Source organism: Chelonoidis abingdonii, chromosome 3 (genome assembly GCF_003597395.2).
Source record: "Chelonoidis abingdonii isolate Lonesome George chromosome 3, CheloAbing_2.0, whole genome shotgun sequence".
NCBI lineage: Eukaryota > Metazoa > Chordata > Testudines > Testudinidae > Chelonoidis > Chelonoidis abingdonii.
In genome coordinates this window covers 117096442-117116752 of record NC_133771.1, presented here as the reverse complement: position 1 = coordinate 117116752, position 20311 = coordinate 117096442, and the positions used below count along the sequence as shown (strand labels likewise).

Sequence of the window (20311 nt, the reverse complement as noted above, 5' to 3'; positions counted from 1 at the left end):
TACCACTGGGCCCAGGGGGCCTTAGTTTGGATGCAGCCCTGTTTTACAGCTCCCCCTATATTTCCTCTTGTTGTTTTTCTCCTCTCATCCCTCTGTCAATAAATATCTCCCTTTCTTATATCCATTGTACTTTTCCTGTGGGGGTGTGTGTTCACTCTGGGGGGGTTGGAACAGGTGCCCCTGGGATGGAAGGGATTTCTCCTGCTGCATTCCTGCATGCGCCTTCTCTTGGCCAGAGCTGCCTGCAGAGCAGACTGTCTTGGCCACGAGGGCGCTAAAGTTACAAGGGTGAGAATAGTGACATGAATAAAAGAAAGTGTAGCAGGGACTTATTTAATGGGATAGTGTCAAAAGCCTTTCATCAAATAACTGACCTAGCCTGCAGGGGGAAGCCAGGGGAAGGATCAGATGGAATTACTAGAAATTCTTCCCCATGAGTGGGAAACTAGTGGTGAGAATTCCTTCCTCCCAGGCTCTGTGACTATCCCCAGCACTCCCAGCACGGGGAATCAGGCTGTGTGCTGGATTCCAGGACCTGGCCCTTAGAGTCTGGTCAAACTGTTTTGTACAGAAACTAAATTCAGGACTGGAGAAGTCAAACCACCAATCGTCTGATGCACAGCTGCCGTTTATGATGTGTTATGTTATGTTCTTCAACAAACGCCAGAAACTGCTAGTCTGATGCCTATTCTCAGAGCATGAAAAAAATGTAATTATGGAGCAGAGACAGAAGCTGCTGCTCACACAGGCTCCAGCTGTCTCTTTCCCACTCCACTTCTTGTCCAACCCCATCACACGCAAGAGGAATTCATTCTCTCCAACCCCCCTCCAAATAATGCCTTGCATTTTTAAGCCAAAGTGGAAAGTCACTATAAAAAACTATTACTGCAAAAAAAGTGAACACACTAAATCAATCTTGTAAATGAGGTAAAAATATTAAGCGACAAAAATGCCCCAAACCAGAAAGGAAAAAAGCCCAAAGTTTATAATTTGAATTTATTCCTGGGGAATGACAGAAGTTAAGGATGGCTCTGAGAAGAATGTATAGTGTAGACTAATTGCAAACGGTACAAGGAGAGGTCAGAGGAGAAGGGAGAAATGGCAATGTTTGTGAAAGGATAAACCTACAGCACAAATCTCTTCGCAACAGTACTGGACCCACTGGCTGTGTTAGCAACACTTGATTTCCAGATGAATGAGCCCCATATTGTTCTATGACTAGAATCCTGACTATTCAAGCTTAGCTGATGTATTCTCTCTCTTAAAAGTTACACACACAATCACAGGACAGAAGATTTTACAGGAAAATAAATAACTGTGGTGGAGTGCAATGCAAATGTAAAACCATCTGCAATTGCCTAGAAGCCTAGTTATTTAACATAGGCACCACAGAAATGCCTAGATTACATTAGACAATATCAACAGACTCCCTCAACTAGTTTCCTCTCCCAGAAGTGGTCAAAAGAGCCCTCAGCAGGGCACTGGTAAAAAGTCCAAACCCACTTACTATCATATTCCTGTAAAAGCTCCACAGCTGTGAGGAGAACAGCTCTGTGCTCAGGGTCTCGGATATTCAGCTCATCCAGATCTTCCTCCTCCAGCAGTTTGAAAGTGTCCAGATCTTCATAACCATTGAATAGAAAAGTGGGCATGTGCTCCTGTGTGGGGGGAAACAGGAAACTAGTAAGCTGTACAACAAGACATAAGAAAGATCTACAACCGGAAAACAAAGGAAAGTTCAGCCAATCCGTGCCTATATAGGCTGTTTATTCTTCAGCTTTATCTTCCTAACAGATTATTATTTATTACTAGGAATCAACTGTAATACAAAGAAAAGACCCCCCTATCCACCCTATTTACTGTAAATGCAGGGCCTGTGTTACTCAGGGCATAGGAGGGGCATAATATACATCCACAGACTATACCAGTTCCTCTCTCTTTCAGTGGGATAGGTCGTTTAGAAGGCTTAGTTCAGGGCTAGGCAACCTATGGCACGCGTGCAAAAGGTGGCACACAAGCTGACTTTCAGTGGCACTCACACTGCCTGGGTCCTGGCCACCAGTCCAGGTGGCTCTGCATTTTAATTTAATTTTAAACGAAGCTTCTTAAACATTTTAAAAACCTATTTACTTTACATATAATAGTTTAGTTATATATTATAGACTTATAGAAAGAGACCTTCTAAAAATGTTAAAATTATTACTGGCACACGAAACCTTAAATTAGAGTGAATAAATGAAGACTCGGCACAGCACTTCTGAAAAGTTGCCCACCCCTGGCTTAGTTTGTACTAAAAGGCTTGTTTTGATATACCAATGTTCTTGAACTGCTGTAAATTCAGTGTCAAACACATGGCATGCACCTATTATGGCAGATTCTTTTTGCAACAATATTCTCAATGGGTAATATTTTCAAAAGTGCTTAAGTCCCATTTTCAAAAGTGAATTAGGCACTTGGGTATCTTTCCAAGAGACACAGGCTGTTAAGGATATGTCTACACTGGGATTAAAAACCTGTGGCTGATCCGTGCCAGCTGACACAGGCTTGCGGGGCTCAGGTTGTTTGATTGTGGTGCAGGCATTCAGGGTTGGGCAGGAGCCTGGGCTCTAAGACCCTGCAAGATGGGAGGGTCCAAGAGCTTGGCCTGAATATCTGCACCACAATTAAACAGACCCTTAGCCTGAGCCCCGTGAGCCCGAGTCAGGTGGCACGGACCAGCCACAGGTTTTTAACTGCGGTGGAGAAGTACTCGAAGTGCCTCAGTCATGCTTAGGTGATTTTGATCCCCGTTTCTTTTTCTTGAACGTCTAAGATTTTGAGACCAGAATTTTTAAATTGGGCTTAAATTATTGAGCTAAGAGAAAATATAATGGACACACATTGTGTAAGGAAAGAAGAGATTACACTACACTTCTGCATTTTGCACAGCAATACATCACTGTCGTGGTGCTTTCAATGGCTTTCAGTGGGCAGTTCCATAGCTTCATACATTCACTGAAGAAGCTTCAGACATTCATTGAAGAAAAACGGTTGCATAGGCATAAGCCTTGGAAGGGATTTACACACAGGCTATTTTTTTAGCTGCTTTAAATTCAGGCTTTTAAAAGAACTGTAAGTTTATTTTTTTTAAAGAATGCTTTTTTGTAACCCCCACACCACCTGGATGTGGTGTTCTGTCCCATCTAGTGGCACTGAGACCACTTAGAGAGAGAGTTAAATGAGTCTGCTCTGCAGTCTTAGCTAAGGGCCAGATGGCTTTTAGCTCATACAGTAGAGGCTCATGCAGCTCCATATGTCTCAGGTTTGATCCCGCCTGCTGACGACTGGGGTCTGTCAATGTTACACTTTAAACAAAGCATTCCAACAACAGGAGAAATCACTGAAGCTACAAGCATCTGCGTTTGAATTTTATTCCCTCTACTCTGCAGAACCCTTAACTATGAATTAACAGAAAAACCTATTTTGGCAATGTAAGAAGAAAAATAAAACAGAGGGAATTTTTCACTACTGCTAAAAAAGAATCAGTAGTTTAGCAAATGCAAACAACCATATAATAAAGAAATTATAGGACTGCAGAGTATATAAATACTTTCCTAACCATTGGCACAACAACCTGCCTAAACCTTCAGTGCCACACCTGCTGTTGGATTTAGAATCCAATCTCCTAAAACAGCATGCTATGTAGATGCACAACATATATCACATCTTTTCAGTTAACAGAGTAATAGGAAGAATAAACTATAGACATAGTTTATCTCCAATGTGTCTGACCTTGAGCTTCCTGGAGCAGGGCCTATCAACTCCCTTATTAAAAGAAACAGTAACCTAATGTCTTTTGATATATGCTAGGTTTTTTGTTGTTGTGCTGGATCTCACTGCCAATTCTTGAATGAATTAGGATCCTGGCATGTATGTAACTGAACCCTTCAGCAGTCCATTACACTGGACATTACTTGTACTATGCATCAGCTACATCTCCTTCATAAATTAAGAGCCAATTCTGCTTCCACTACATAATGGTGAAAGTTCCAGTGGGTGCAGGATTAGGACCTTACTGTGTAGCCCTTAAAAACTTAATTAACTCAACAGCACGCACCCCCTTCCCATAGCAAAACCGTATCAAGAGAGAGAATAGGAACTAACCTTTAAATTAATACGATCAAGGAGATCCTCAACAGACTTGGGCTGAGGTGGTCTTCCTTTCCGTCGTCTCCTTGTGGGTCGCTTTGGCTTCTCTTCCTCCTCATTTAACACATCCACATAAATAAATTTGAAAGTGCCCACTTTGTTGTTCAACAGGCCCATCCAAGTGCCCATGGGAGGTTTGCTGATTATATCAATGATATCACCTTTCTGAAGGCCCAACGAGAAAGAATGGGACACTTAGGCACATAATTCCTATCAATATTCAGGCAAACTCACTAGCCTCACTCTGTTTTTCCACTTACACAGAATTTGAAGACCTCAGGGGGATTTGCAAAGATGAATAGATCACACACACTTGTGAGGTGCATATTATTACACCATTTTACAGAGGGGGAAAGAAGCAAACAGAGACTGAGGCTATGTCTACACTAAAAAAGCTGCAGTGGCACAGCTGCAGTTGCGCTGCTGTAGTGCTTCAGTGCAGACACTTACTATAGCAATGGAAAGGGTTCTTCCATCCCCCTAGTTAATCCACTTCCCCGAGATGCAGTAGCTGAGTCAACAGAAGAATTTTTCCATCAATCTATTGTTGTCTACATCTGGGGTTAGGTCAGTATAGCTACACTTCTCAGGTGTGTGGATTTTCACACCCCAAGATGTAGCTATGCTGATGTAAATTTTCAGCGTAGACCAGCCCTAAGTGACTTGTCCAAGATCGTACAGCAAGTTAGTCACAGATCCTGGAATAGTTCCCAGGAGTTCACACTTACACCAGCAGTTCTCAGTTATCTATGGATCGTTGCTGGTGCTCTCCACTGTCTTGCTTTTTAACATGGTCAGGCAGCTGAGAACATCTTCCTTGTGAATGTACTGCTGTCTTTGTGTTTCAGGAACCAGAGTCAAGCCAGTGATATGAAGTTTAAACCATAACTCTCTTTATTAGCTACATGACAAGATGGCTCCTACAGACTCTGAGCACACAGATCCTGAGTGACCGCTTACAATAGGAGGCACTCCGGTGATTATTCATGACTAATTCTAAAGAGACAGTACCACAAGATACTACTCCTATTATGTGTCTAGCTGCAGTTGCTGTTTCAGTTCTGTAGGACTGTTCATAGCTAGTGCAAATTAGAGTAGACTCTGTTCTAGTTCAGTGCAGGTGGACTAGCTCTGGCAGTGCAAGGTGGCCACCTAGACATAGGGAACCCAGTGTTGGAAGTGTGCAAAAGTGAACTTTATACTATCTTTGCAGCCCTTTCCCCACAAGGCTTGTCTTTGATATTCTGAGCCAGATCTGTGGCTGCTATTTACTTTGTCGGGAATTAACAACCCTGGCCTGATTCTGCTGAGTTCTTCTGCTTGCCTGTTGCTAGAAAAAAAAAACAACTATCTAAAAATTGATTTTTCAAATCCGTGTAGAGTGAGAGTAAATTTACAGCATATATTTTCAGTTCCATGGTAATTAACTCCTCTACTCCCTTCACACATACTCCTCCACTCTCTTCTTTGCCCGCCTCTCTGGTATTTTAAAGTGTGTTTGCTTGGATTTTGGAAAATACTAAGAACTATATTTTATCACCTATATTTTTATCACCCAAAAAACTCTTAAGAGCACACTGCAATACCAGAAAGAGACAGGTACAGTAATGTGAATGCAGGGAGCACAACCTCAGCTAAATAAGGGACTAAATACTGTTAGTAAGAGCTTAGCCTGAGGAAGGCTGACTTTTCAGTGGGATTTTTGCCTGAGTAGCATATGTCATTTGAAGAAAACTGGTACCTTAAGTTTCAGGGAGTCAGTATCATAAGGGCTGGGTGTAAAATCAGTGTGAACCCTGGCTCGTCCACAAAAAGGTCCCCTATAGGGAGGCTCTTCATCATCACCATCTTCAGACTTCACACTCTCCCGGTTGCTGGCTGAGGAATCTGTTGTGCTCACTGTCTGACCACCTGTGCATGGGAACCAGAGTAACAGATTACAAAAAATATGCTTGTGAGAAGGGCTCATCAACACCAATTCATTTCTGCCACTGTCAGAGATGAGAGGCAAACATGAAAATGCTAGTAAGAACTTCATTTTATTTACTGTGGAAATCTGTGCCCTGCAACAACAACAACAAACAACAACAAAATGATGCAATTATAATTGAACTTACTCATTGAGCTCTGACCACTTAAGGAGCTCCTCAGGCTTTCTACTGAACCACCAGCTTTCAGTTTGGGCTTATCCAGAGAATCAGTCTCTAGCTGTGGTGACTGCGGAGAACCTGGCATTACATCAAGGCTGGAGTCCTGAAAGAGATAGGAACTGATTTCAGATTGGCAGATTCCCATGGAAGATGGCGACTGCTTGCATGTATCTTAAGGGGAAAACTTAGTACATATTCTACTACATGTTACCAGCAAGGACAGAAGTCATTATGATGTATTTATTGTTTGCATTATGGTAAAGTTTAGGGGATGCAATGGAAGTCGGGGCCCCACTGTGCTGGGCTCTGTATAAACACATAATAGGAAACAGTCCCTACCCCAGGCAACTTACAATCTGAACAGACAAGACAAAAAAAAGTGAAAAAAAGGGGGCATTATCCCCATTTTATAGATGGAGAAACAGAAATTAAATAACTTGCCCAAGGTCACACAAAGTCTGTGGCAGAGCTGGGAATCGAAACTCCTGAATCCCGGTCCAATGCCTTAGTCACAAAACCATCCTTCCTCCCCAAGATCATTTGTTGGTGCGCATGCTCTCTCTCTCTCTCTGACACATTACAATTTAGGCAACCATTTTGTATAATATTTTTAAAATCTCAAATGAAACATTTTACTTTATGCATTGTTAGGTGTTTAAAAACCCAGCAGAGAAAGTTTATCCTTCACACAAAACTCCCAGTTTAGAGATGAAAAATTAAGACACTAAATATTCTTAGTGAGAACATTTGACAAGCAGTTAAAAGCCTATAGCAACTTTCCCAATCAGGCATTTGCATATTATAAGCAAAAATAAGTAGCACGGTGTAAATCAAACAGAAATGACCAGTTGGGTGAGGTAATATCGGGTCCTGAAGAAGAGTTCTATGGAGCTTGATAGCTTGTCTTTCACCAATAGAGTCGGTCCAGTAAAAGATATTACCTCGCCCACCTTGTCTTGCTAATATTCTGGGACCAACACAGATACAACACTGCAAAAGACACAGAAATGGGAATTTTAAACTTCTTGCAACAAACTACTGCCGTTTTTTGTTTGTGTACATGAAGGAGAAAACAATTCACTAGAAAATGCAACCCAGGCACAAAGAAATTATAAACAAAAGCAAGGATGCTTAAACACGTATTTCTGTGTTCATTCCTTCATGCATTATAGACAATCCAAAAGCATCTTTTCCATTTTGAAATTGTGACAGCCTATTGGAAGAATGGCTAAAGCAATCATTTCCATTTCTGGTAGCTATTTGCAAGCAGAGCAGCATTTGCGTGTTTTTGAACACATGCTGGCAGCACAGAGGCACTTAGTTTGAGAAATGATGCCACAAAGAGAGATGGTACAACATTTAAAAACAAAACAAAACCCAACCCTGCTGATATATAGAATAGTTGGCATTTTCACAGACGTGTGGTCACAAAACCATCTAAATGAAACCTATTATTTACATGCTGCAGAATCATCAGGAAATATCTCCCCAGCATATGACTCTACAGGTCAAGCGAATCTCCAGAGAAAGCAAAAGAGCAGAAGCAGATCACTAGCCCAATGTGCACACAGTTGTTCAGATTTATCTCATTCCTAAGTAGAATATTCAAAGGGTTGTTTGGCCCAAACATCTTATCTTAAAGTTCCATTATATAGGAGGAAATGTGACATTTGTTGCAGCTTATTATTTCTTAACTGAATTGCCCACTTGAAATGAACAATAAAAAAAAAAGTATCATCAGCATAGATCCTATTTATGAACCAACGTGGCTGCATACATACATGGGCTTGAGCAATGCAGCCATGTTTGTGCGTGAAATGATGGATGATATCCATTACAAGGATGATCAATGAAATAACTTTGTTCAGCAGTATTGGTTCTGCAGCTCCACCTGCCACCCTAAACCTCACCATTTCTTTCTTCTGGGGCACGTGCAGCCTAACACTCATCCCTTGTCTTTAACAGCATCAGGTACCCCATTCTCAGGGAGTTCAAAAGGCACTAGGTGCTAGGCAGAGCTACTTCCTCCTAAAGTAAACCCATGCTATATTTCATTGGGATGACACACACAGCAACATGCTCTTCTCCAGCTGTCATGGTATAAGCCCCACTCTGAACCTTAGTGTCCAAAAGATGGGGTACCAGCATGAATTCCTCTAAGCTTAATTACCAGCTTAGATCTTGTAGTGCTGCCACCAACCAGGACTTGCAGTGCCTTGTGACAACTCTGGCCCCTGCAATCCAGGGACCCAAAGCCCAGACCCCTGGATCTTAACACAAGGAAAGTAAACTTTCCCCACCATTGCCTCCCAGGTTCCTCCCTGATTACCCTGGAAGATCACTGTGATTCAAACTCTTGAATCTTAAACAGAAGGAATGTCACTTCCCCCTCCTCCTTCCCCCTCACAAAGAGCAAATAGATTCAAGCCTGTGAATCTAAAACAGGAGAAATTCCACCTCCCCCCTTCCTCCTTTCTTCACCAATTCCCTGGTGAGTACAGACTCAAGTTCCCATGGCGCTCAACAAGGGGAAAAAATCAATCAGGTCTTAAAAAAGAAAAGCTTTTAATAAAAGAAAGAAAAAAGTAAAAGTTGTCTCTGTAATCAAGATGGTAAATGTTACAAGGTCTTTCAGCTTATAGACACTAGACAGAAGCCTCCCCCGCAGCACAAATACATATTAAAATCCTTCCAGCAAAATACACAGTTGCAAATAAAGAAAACAATCAAAAAGACTAAACCGCCTTTCTACTTGAACAGAAAATCAGAGAGCCTGTAGGTAGATCTGGTCACTCTCAGAACCCAGACAGAACAAAGCAAAACCCAAAAAAACACAAACAAAGGCTTCCCTCCACCAAGATTTTTAAAGTATCTTGTCTCCTGATTGGTCCTCTGGTCAGGTGTTCCAGGTTCACTGTTTGTTAACCCCTTACAGGTGAAAGAGACATTAACGCTTTACTATCTGTTTATGACACCAGCCTATAAAGCACAAGGGAGAAAGAGAGCAAAAAAAACCACACCAAATCTCCCTTTCTTGATGTTGCTTTCTAATAAGTTTTCAAGAAAAATTATTACAAAATTGTATTGGCTAGCTGTTAAATTCCACTCCAAAGTCTGCAAGAATTAAATAAGTGTGATAGCTGGTCATGCTATTCTGCTGCAGCAGGTCCAAATTTACCAGAGCAGTTAAAATTATGACTTGATAGATATCACTTGCATTAGCCTGCGATCAGCCTGCTTCCGGGAAGAGAAATATGGATCACTTCATTTGGGGGTAAAAATCCACAATTACTACTAATTTGAACTGTAATTGCACCTAAAAGTCCCAGCCCCACTGTACTAGGCACCGCACAAACATATACCAAAGAGAAGGTTCCTGCCCTGAAGAGCTGACATTTAGAACCGGACCCTCAGCATCAGAGCTGAGTACTGTTCAGTGAATGACAAGAGAAAAACAACAGCTGGAAGTATGTAGCCAAACTGTTCCAAGACCTCTCACCAGAGGATTCTTGATAAATGGATACTTGGTATATTTGTTTGTGTCCACCAGATAGCATGCTCCAGCTGTCTAACACTGCAAGGATATGCTAATTTGCTGCCAATTATTACATGGCCACTAGAGGGTAATATTTATTAGAGAAAATTTTGCTTTCCCAGCTGTTTTGTAAGCAATTACTTACATATTTCAGGTAGAAAGACTGATTTATCTTTTTTTAGTTCATTAGACGCTTTGACAATCCACCAAACCAAAGAACATAAAGTCTGCCAAAAGGGATTTTCTTGGAGAGAGATTTACCTTGGCCAGAGTAAATTCAAAGCACAGCTTTACAACTGCATGCACTTATGGTTGCTTTTAAGAATGAACTGCACAAATCTGTGATGAAGCAATGACAGAAAGAGATACAAGGTGTATCTATTTTCATAAGCTGCTGTAGAGGGAGTGGTAGGATGGAGGTTAGCTCTGAATAGGAGAGGGGAGTTGTATGTGTTGAGTTTTATAGGGAGTTCAGTTTAGGGTGTCAGCTGCATTTTAGTTTTAGTTTTTTAAACTTGTATAAGGAGCCAGGGCTCTTTTTAATCACTGTAGAAATCCAAAGAAATAATAAAATGACAGAGGTGGAAATACGACACAGGGTGTGTAAAATTGTCAGTCATCTCCTTCTGTTGAACAGTCATCTAGAAGGAGATCTGAGACTGCATTGTCATGATTAAGTTTCCATAAAAGACATTTCAAAGTGAGGGGTTTTAGAAGAACACAGGAATTGCTGTATCACACAGTCACACAGAAAAATTTCTTCCTGACCTCGCTGGGCCTTTGGGAGATACCTTGAAGCATGAGGATCAATATCCCCTATAGTTTTTATCCTAGAAAGTACAGTCCATTCTGAGCATTACATACCTGCTCTGACAGAGAGCTGCTATATTTTTTAGACATTCTTTTCTTCATGGTTTCTTTTACAGACTTCACCTTTTTGCCAAGAGATATACGGGAGGCAGAGGGTGACTTGATCACTTCTTTATAAATGAAGTCTCCTTCTTTGCCCTGCAAAATAAAATAGGGGGTTATGTCTATAAAATAAAATACAAGAGCAAATTCTTGCCATGCTGCCTCCCTGCTATATCTCACTACAGCGCTCAGTGCAAAAGGCATCCGGGGTGACATGGTGTTTGGTTCACTGCTCTCAGCTTCAACATGGAAACACTCTCTTTTCTGGTCTTGAGAATAAACCAAGTGCATAAACTACTGTAGCATTCTCATCTACTCTTCCTGCTTCTCAGACCTGATTATAAGAACGTGTTTGCTGCCCTAGAGGTTGGGGATTCAGTAGAGGGCATTCCTCCCGCTTAGAGTTACTACTGAACATTCAAGCTGTTAGGCAACACTATCTTCTGATACGACATGAAATCTGTTTGGTCAGTAGAGATCCCCTACCCCTTTTACACAAAAGTAGACATTGCTAACCGTGTGATCCTATCCAAATACTTACTAGGATAACTGCATTCTGCCTGAATTCTGAATTCCCATTCTATTTTCAATTGGATAAGCTGCATTCTCTCTTCTAAACTGTTATGTAGGTTTGTTATAGTTTAAAACAGTTGCTGCATCCACTACACAGGTTAAGTGGCTGCACTGATTCCACAATCTGTTTGTAAAGCATAGTATTCCTTCATATGCCTTCCAAAATACATAATTATAATTCAACTCTGTTAGAGAGGCACTAGTAGCACCTATGCAGCATTGAGATTTGCACTGCAAGCAGGACAAAAACCCATTTCACACTTTAATGGTTGAATTTAGTCTCCAATATGATACAATAACCCTTCAGGAGGATAACTGAATTTTCCACAAGAATTATATTTTTTTTTTTTTTTTTTAGAAAAAAGGTTATCATTACAAAAAACAAAGACAATACACATGCAAACCCCCAAAGCTGGTCTAGTTAAAAAACCCTCTTCCTCCTTCTAAAAATCATTGTGAAATCTGACAGTCACCAACTCTACCTTCCTTTCCCTTTGCAAAGATAACCTCATGGCTAACTTTATTGCTTCTTTTCATCAAGTTAAAGATAACCTTTTGTCTTGTGAGTTCTGAAAAGACATTAAACTAATGCAATTAGAGACTTGATCTGCATGCATTAGTCTTGTATACTGTATCTTTCTCACTGCTGGTGAAAAGGGAAAGCATAACATCTAGATTTCAGAGTTTCCCAGATCAAAAGGTAACCTGAACAAAACACTGCAAACTAGTTTAAAGCTAAACTACTAGCTAAAACGTATATATATATTGTGTGCTTATAAACTAAGTGTAAGGAAGAAAATCACAATGTACCGATTTCTCTAGTCCCAAGAAAACTAATCTCTCCTCATTATCAGACATGCTGGCAATAAGTTGTTTTATTATTTAGATTTGATCTAAGCTACTTGATATAAAAGAATTAGCAGACACCAAGGCTAAAATAGTAAAAGTTGGTTCTTGGAGGGGATAAATGGTACAGTGAGCTGATCAGTATTTATAATATACTGCATATACTCGTTCATAAGCTGAATTTTTTTTAGTAAAAAAAGGAAGCACCAGAGAAGGCGGTTGGCTTATGAACAGGTATAGAGAGGGAGAGGTCGGACACAGCCCCTCCCCTCAACAAAGGGAGCAAGGAGAGGCAGCACAGCCAGCAGAGCAAGAAGGGAAGAGGCGGGGACACAGTCTCTCGCCTTCTGGCCACGCTGCTCTCCCCCAGCCCCTGAAGCAGCTGCAGCCTGTAAACAACAGTGGGTGAGAGGCTGGGTGGGAGTTCTTGGGGGGGCTGTGGGAAAGTTGGAAGGGCTATGAGGTTGGGGGTGGAGATGTTGGAGACTGCTGTAGATGGGGCTCAGGAGTTGGGGCCGCAGTGAGTAGGATGTTTGTGCAGGCTGTCATGAAAAGTGGGGCTGGTAGAGCGTTGTTGGGGTATATGTGGAGTAGGGGCATTTGGGGGTCAGTGGGGTGGGAGGGGCATTCAAGGGTCTGACTGGGGTAGGGAGAAGGGGCATTCAGGGGTCTGAGTGGGGTGGGGAGCCCAATTTTCATAGTCACAGGCCCCCAAATTCTTTAATCTGGGTCCAGTGCTTCATCTATAAAATGCATACAAAAATATTTTAGGCCTTCACTCATTGGTGTCTGTGAAAGGCTTTGAGATAGCTGGATGGAAGTCACTATAGAATGCCGGTGACCGAAGTTGACAGTCCGCCCCGCAGCCTCTTGATGCTATTTTTGGTATAAAAAAATAAACTGACAAATGTATTACTTTGATCCAAAAGTTGCTGTTGTGAAGTCTGCAACCAAAAGGAAATACCATATATACTCCATCATAAACTGTTTGTTTATAAGCTGACCCCCCCCAAATATGGATAAGTAAAAATGGAAAAATGTTATGACTTGTTCATAAGCCAACCCTATAATTCAGGGGTCAGCAAACTTCGGCTCCTGGGCCATCAGGATAAGCTGCTGGCGGGCCGAGATGGTTTGTTTACCTTGAGCATCTGGAGGCACGGAGGTAAACCTAAGTACACCAAGTGTCCCAGCGCACCAGCTGCTTACCCTGACGGGCTGGGACAGCAACTGGTGGGGAAATTTTTTGTGAGGAGAAGCTGGGAGTCAAGGGAGTAACCTCTGTGACAACCGCCCACATGACCCCACCCCTATCCCAGGACCGCCACACTCTCCCCGTCCCATCTCTTCCCACCTTATCTAGCGAGGGCCAGGGTAGGATGTCTCTGGCCTGGCTGGAGTTGCTCCGGCAGGCTGGGCAGTGCGGCCGCAGCTTGCTCTGGTGGGCCGACCAGACAGTGTGGCCACAGCACGTTCCAGTGGGCTGGGCTAGGCGGCCACAGCCTGCTCTTGGGGGTGGGGACAAGTGGCACGGCTGCAGCCTGGTCATTTACAGATGCCCCTCCAGCTCAGTGCTCTGCTCCCATTTCAGGCTAGGGTGGTTCCTCCCAACTCCAGCCACCCTGCAATGCTCAGGTTTGGTCTGGCCACCCCTCACAGAAGGTGGCTGGGCAAAACTGGAGGAAGTGGCATTGCAAACTGCCTCGCTGGGCTGCCGCACCACTCAGTTTTGTTTGGGGTTTTTTCCAGTGGTTGGGGCTCCCCCCTAAGATGGGGCACTCTGCAAATGCACTGAAGGCACATTGGTTAATCCAGAGTGGTCATCCTTGTTTTCTTTTTGTGTCCTAGTCACAAACTAGATGTTTTTCCATCTGTGGTGAAGCAGAGATATCACTCAACTTGCTTGAGGTGATGCAGTAGGTCAATGACATAGGTAGGAATAGATGAGAGACCTGACCCCTAGTCCTGTGCGGTAACCACCTAATCACACTACTTCTCACGTATAGTATATAAACAAACACTCACAGTATATGGTTGTCACAAAGTTGAGAAACCAATGCAGTGGGTGGTTAAAAAAAAAAAAGTGCTCTCTGGGCTGCTTACTTGGATCCCAAAACTGCTATTATAGAACTAGACTACATTTAACTCTACCAAGGAGCATTTCATAGTACCATACATGAGGAGCCTCCTGCTATTTCAGATCCAGCCCTTCCTACCTCATACTCACCGTTTGGTCAGAGTTGTTGCTGTTTCCAACATGCAGTGAACGATTTGTCAAGTCAAATCCTCCAAAGCTACAGGTTCTCTGTGGAAAGGACAGGATTAGTACAGAAACAATCACATTACAAACAATTAACTCACTCAAGCATCTTCCCCCATTTGGAGAACATCACTGAAAACACAAATGTGTTGAAAAGATGGAAATGGAAAAAAGGATGAGAAATTTGTCCACTCTTTTTATGCAGTAAGCCTTCCAACTTTCTGGCAACCTCATTCCAGCCTCCTCTCCTATACTAGTCCAAAGTAGTATCCGTATAGTCAGAGGCCCCAGTCCTGTGAAGTGTTGAGTGAGCACCTCCTGGGAGTAGCAGAACACCGTCAACTTCCACTGAAATCAACGGATGAGCTAATCACCCTGCATAATCAGGCCCTGGGGGTAGAAGGGAACATAACCCCAGTTCAGCTGTCCACAAGGGATACGCCACCAAAGGTTTTATTCTTCAAAAGCAACGACTCCAGTTTAGGCATCTCTCACCACCTCCTTGGTGGTACAAAGCAGCTTTATCACCCGCTGGGAGAGAAAGCAGGTCATATTTATAATGGTACAATTAGCCCAGTGGAGTGACTCACTCACTGCTCCTCAGACTTGGCCAAAAACTCTGATACTGTTGATAATAATCTCCCTGCCTAAAAACATCAGCACTATGACACCGGTTCCCACCCAAGAGCACAAAACCACACAGCGACCAATCACACTAAGTAAAGCCACACTTCCACAGCAAGAAACAAAGTGTTCAGCTCTGGCTGATGGGCCTGTTCTAAAGCTCTTGTACCAGTTGGAATAGGACTAGCTCCTTTGAACCCAGTGGGAATACAACTACTGCCTTTCAATACAAGAAGGTCAAACTGTTAAAACAGTTTCCCCCCTTCAAAAATTGGGGCACAGTACTGTAGTGACCTTGCTCTGTTCCAATGACTGTTTTTAGATTCTTTTCACTGACAATAACCACATGAGACATCCTAGGGAAACAAGGATGCAGCAATCAGTATTTATTTGTATCAATGGTGAGATTCGGTAGTTGATTTACAGACAGGTAGTTTTCTGTTTTAAATGATCTCTTTACAGAAGACAAAGGGATGGGAAAATACCTGAAGAACACTGCTATGCGTTTTTAGGGTTTGATCCAACACATAAAGAAGTCAACTGAGAGATTTCTAGTGACATCAATGGCATTAGATCAGGTTCTCAGTTCTTCAGATTTGCCTAACCAACATTCAGGAGTGGCTGAAAGGCCTGAAGATAGGTAACGCCAATCAGCTGAGAGCTACTCAATGAAAAACCTGGAGACTATGATTTGCAGGAACAAGACCCACAAATTACAGCACCCAATGAACAATTAGATTAATTGGTCCTATTAGTACAAACCTTTGTTCTACCGCATTCATTTCTAATCAGGTGGGATGGGACAAAGCAGAACAACAAACATGGGAATGAAGAAAGTTGCATGACCTTGAACCTGTCAAAATTGGCTATGGTTAAAGCAGCAAGTGTCTCTTGAAAACTATCAGTTTTCTCTCCCTGCACATTCAGTCGCACTTAAAAAAGCTGGCCACAAGAGCAGAGCTACAGACTGAGACTTAAGCCCAGAGGGCCAAGTCTTTGCTCCTCTGCTCCCACGGCACTCGGATGCAAGATCATGTGAGATCCAGCTTCATGGAACCTCCTTCAATGAACACTCCTACTCCAAGCAGCCCACAGCCTTCTGCTGAGTTGGGAGGAGAAAGAGGGAACTGCAAACAAGAGAGTAACATCTAGAACACAAGAAAAGCAAAGAGAAGAGAAAAGAGACGAGCAGAAAAAAAAGAGCGAAGGAAAAAAGGAGAGAGTGAGCAGAAAGAATATGGACAGGAAAAGAGATGACAGCAACTGTACTGAGGCAAGGTGAGAGGTCAGCTAGGGAGAGGTGTGTGAAAAAGGCTGAGAACAAATGACTTAGTCACACTAGTCAAGATGAACTCACAATCTAGCCGTGAGAATGGTTTTCAAGCACTGTTTATAAAAAGTGATACGCTAGCCAGACCAGCAAACATCACCATTAAGATCTGTTTTACACACAGCACTTTTTAACCCGGGGTGGGAAAACTACAGCACGAGATCTGGATCTGGCCTGCAAGCCGTTTTAAGCTGGCCCACGAGCTCCTGCTGGGGAGCGGGGTCTGGGGCTTGCCCCGCTCCAGCTGGGGTGCCAGGTCGGGGGCTGCACCATGCGGCTCAGCCCCACTCTGGCACTCCAGCTGGGGCACTGGGTCCCCATGGCATGGCCCACTCCGGGGCACAGGGTTGGGGGGCACTTCACTCATAGGAGCTGGAGAAGGGACATGCCACTGCTTCTGGGAGCAGCTTGAGGTAAGCGTCAGTCAGATCCTGCACCCCTGAGCCTCTCTCCACAGCCCAACCCTCTTTCCCAGCCCTGATCCTCCTCCCGCTCTCCAAACCCCTCGATCCGAGCCCAGAGCACCCTCCTAAACCTCAAACCTCTCATCCCCAGCCCCACTGCAGAGCCCGCACCCCCAGCCAGAACCTGCACCCCTTCTCGCACCTCTGCTCCAGCCCTGATCCCCCTCCCATGCTCCGAACCCCTTGGTCCCAGCCCTCAAGACCTCAACCAAATGCAAGTGTACCACATCACAAACTCCTCGTCCCCAGCCCCACCCCAGAACCCTCACCCCCCCCCATCTTGCAACCAAACCCCAAATTTGTGAGCATTCATGGCCTGCCATACAATTTCTATTCCCTGATGTGGCCCTCAGACCAAAAACTTTGCCCATCCCTGTTTTAATCACATAAATGGGACCTTCTGTGCCAGGAGCATTCTAACCTAACGCCAGGAGCACCGATAACCTAACGCTGAAGAGAGGACAGTGGAACAGAACTTAAGGAATTGTTCTCAGCCAATGTCTTTTAAGTTAGCCAGAGTAGTAGTTGTAGCAATCTTCTCAGAGAAGAAAGTCCTTGTAAATCTGTAACCTTTACCTTGCCCTTTCATAGCACTTTGATCATTTCTGGTAATACTGTACCAAACAAAAAGCCTTAAGAGAGGGATATTCAATGGAATGGTCATGCAACATATTAGGATATTGGGAGGAATGAAAAACTGAAATTTTTGAATCACATCAGGCATGCCCAGGTCACTGAAATAAATATAAACGACAATAACAAATGGCAAGACAAGACTGTGACCACTTCCACTGAATACAAAGGCATTACAATTTCCCTGAGGTTGCAGCAAGCGTTACAATTTTAGGAAGAAGGATTGGAGGTACTTGAAGGTCATGAGAATCTTATCAGTTTCTGCTGTTTTAAAAAGAAGTTTCTTTAAAACTAATTGATTAGAAAATCCATTCCAAAAATAAAAAAAAAAGAAAAGAAAAAGAAAGATGTGCTCTCCTTTTCTTCTCTAATTTTATCTATGTGAACAAGCTAATGAGTTCCACAATAAGACTTCCAAAGTGAGACTACTCACACGTTTTTAAATGATTAAACAGCTTCCCTTTGGAGATGGCATCTCTATTTACAAGAAGAGAACATCAAAGGGCATTTCTAATGCATAATTGTGCTACTTCTTTAGAAGATATGTGGATCTTGTCAGTCTGCATATGCCCCACAAGTATTGAACTTGCAGAAGGGTGTTTCAGGTATCTGGTACAATCAACTGAATTGTCATTACATAAAAGATTATTATTCAAGAACACTATTTCTGGAAATAACATGACAGTAGCAGTGATGGGTCAGCTAGTCTACACAGAAGCACTAGTGGAATAGTCAGGAGAAACTGTTAATTGTACTGGGTCAAAATAAAGTATTACCACAGTGGCCATCAACCAAATGCAAGTGTACCATATGCTTGCTGGGTGTGGTGCTCTGTTCCCCTCTGGTGGCACCTCGACCATCTAGAGATTAATAGTACTGCTACAGTCTTAGCTGAGAGCCATGTTAGGTTAGGACAGAATGGGACACTTGGGGCTGCTGGAGGGTCTTAGATTGGGGTTCGGAAGGGCTAGTAGGAGGATAGACTGGTGTGGGCGCTCAGGAGCTAGTAAGGTGACAGCATTGAGCTGGGGGCTGCAGGGCCATATGGGCATGGTGCGCTGTAGGGCCACATGGGGACAGGGGTAGATGTGCCCTCAGAAAACCTGTTCCATGTTTCTCCCACCCACACCCAACAGCCCTCCCAGACTCCTTCCCTCTCCCTCAGCTCCTCCATTGTCCCTGACTCCCTCAAGCCTTTGCATGCTTCTGAGGGCTGCAGGAAATAAGTTGCTGTATTGTAGTTTAAATTGGTGGTTCTCAACCTTTCCACACTATTGTACCTCTTTCAGGAGTCTGATTTGTCTTGTGTACCCCAAGTTTCACCCCTTAAAAACTACTTGCTTACAAGAACAGACATAAAAATACAAAAAAGTGTCTATTACTGAAATATTGCTCTTTCATTTTTACCATATTGTTATAAAATAAATCAATTGGAATAGAAATATTATACTTACATTTTCACGTATAGCATATAGAGCAGTAAAAAGTCATTTCTGATGAAATTTTAGTTTGTACTGACTTCGATAGTGCTTTTTATGTAGCCTGTTGTAAAACTAGACAAATATCTAGATGAGTTGATGTACCCCTGGAAGACCTCCAAGTATCGCCAGGGGTACATGTACCCCTGGTTGAGAACCACTGGTTTAAATAAATTATTACTCAAAGTTCTGTGTTAATAAGCCTGGTAAGGAATCTATTTATCAAAAAAATTACCCAAATCTTTTTTCGTCTGTATTGTTTCAAACATACTTGTTGACAGGTATTTTGAAATAAATTACCAAGCTAATTGAAACTGGCGTGATTATATTGTGTTATTTTGACAAATAAAACATGCACTATTTTAAAATATCATGCACAGAATTTTTAATTTTTTGGCACAATATTCCTCCAGGAGTAATACAGTAAGCTCCAGAGGTCCCAAGTTCCATCCTGCCCACCAACGACACGGGTCTGTCGGTGTTACAAGTGGGAGCTCATCTGGGATATCAACTGGGAAGTCTCTGAAGCTCGGTATGCACTTCCTCAGCTAGGGGAAGCATGTAACCCATGCCTGCTTGGTGTGGTGCTCTGTCCCCCCTCTAGTGGCACCTAGCCCAGCTAGAGATTGATGAGTCTGCTACACCCTTAGCTAAGAGCTATATGCCTTTTAGCTCATGCAGTAGAGGCTCATCACTAAGCTTCAGAGGTCCCAGGTTTGATCCCACCCACCAATGACCAGGGCCTGTCGGCATTACACAAGTATGAACACCAACCAAGGGTCAAGCTACTACTGGTGACTGACAATTAGTTGGAGAGATGAGGGATGTGACTATGTAACTCTCACATCGAGAACAAACCACATCCTAAAAAATTAAGCTTATGTGGAGGCCTCTTAAAGATATTCTAAAATTTGTGAGAAACAGTATTTTCTCTGTAATGTCTTGTTAAATGATTGTTAAATCTTATGGGTATAGAGACATTATCAATCATCCTTCCCTTCAACCTAAGTAGGGAAAAAATCTGCACTGTCAGGACAGCAGACTAGATGGTGTAACACTTGGGACTCTGGTGAGTCCTGATGTCAAGTTTCCAGGGGATTCAAAAGGCTGGTAGTGGGAACTGTGGCAAATATAGGTTTTTGTGACCAGGAAGAAGAGGGACGAGGTTGGAATCCTGAGTAGAGCTTAACCTACCAGATCTCTGCTATGCAGGAACATCGACTCCTCTGCTGGCTACCCTTCCCCTCTATCCCAAATTCCCAGGTATCACCTCCATCACACGCTAGGGAGCAGGAGCAGCAGCCAGGGGCAGTGGAGA

The 20311-nt window shown here is 43.0% G+C and overlaps 1 protein-coding gene across 7 annotated transcripts in view; it reads right to left on the bottom strand.

Moving 5' to 3' along the window:
- Positions 1–20311, bottom strand: part of SASH1 (SAM and SH3 domain containing 1) — a 186389-nt gene that overhangs the window by 20916 nt on the left and 145162 nt on the right. For all 7 annotated transcript variants that reach the window (XM_075064031.1, XM_075064030.1, XM_075064032.1 and 4 more), the window contains 6 exons: positions 14432–14509; positions 10738–10881; positions 6306–6441; positions 5930–6099; positions 4144–4353; positions 1508–1658 (listed from right to left, as the gene is read on the bottom strand). In XM_075064031.1, the coding sequence (XP_074920132.1) occupies positions 1508–1658; positions 4144–4353; positions 5930–6099; positions 6306–6441; positions 10738–10881; positions 14432–14509 (889 nt within the window). The remainder of the gene's footprint in view (positions 1–1507; positions 1659–4143; positions 4354–5929; positions 6100–6305; positions 6442–10737; positions 10882–14431; positions 14510–20311) is intronic.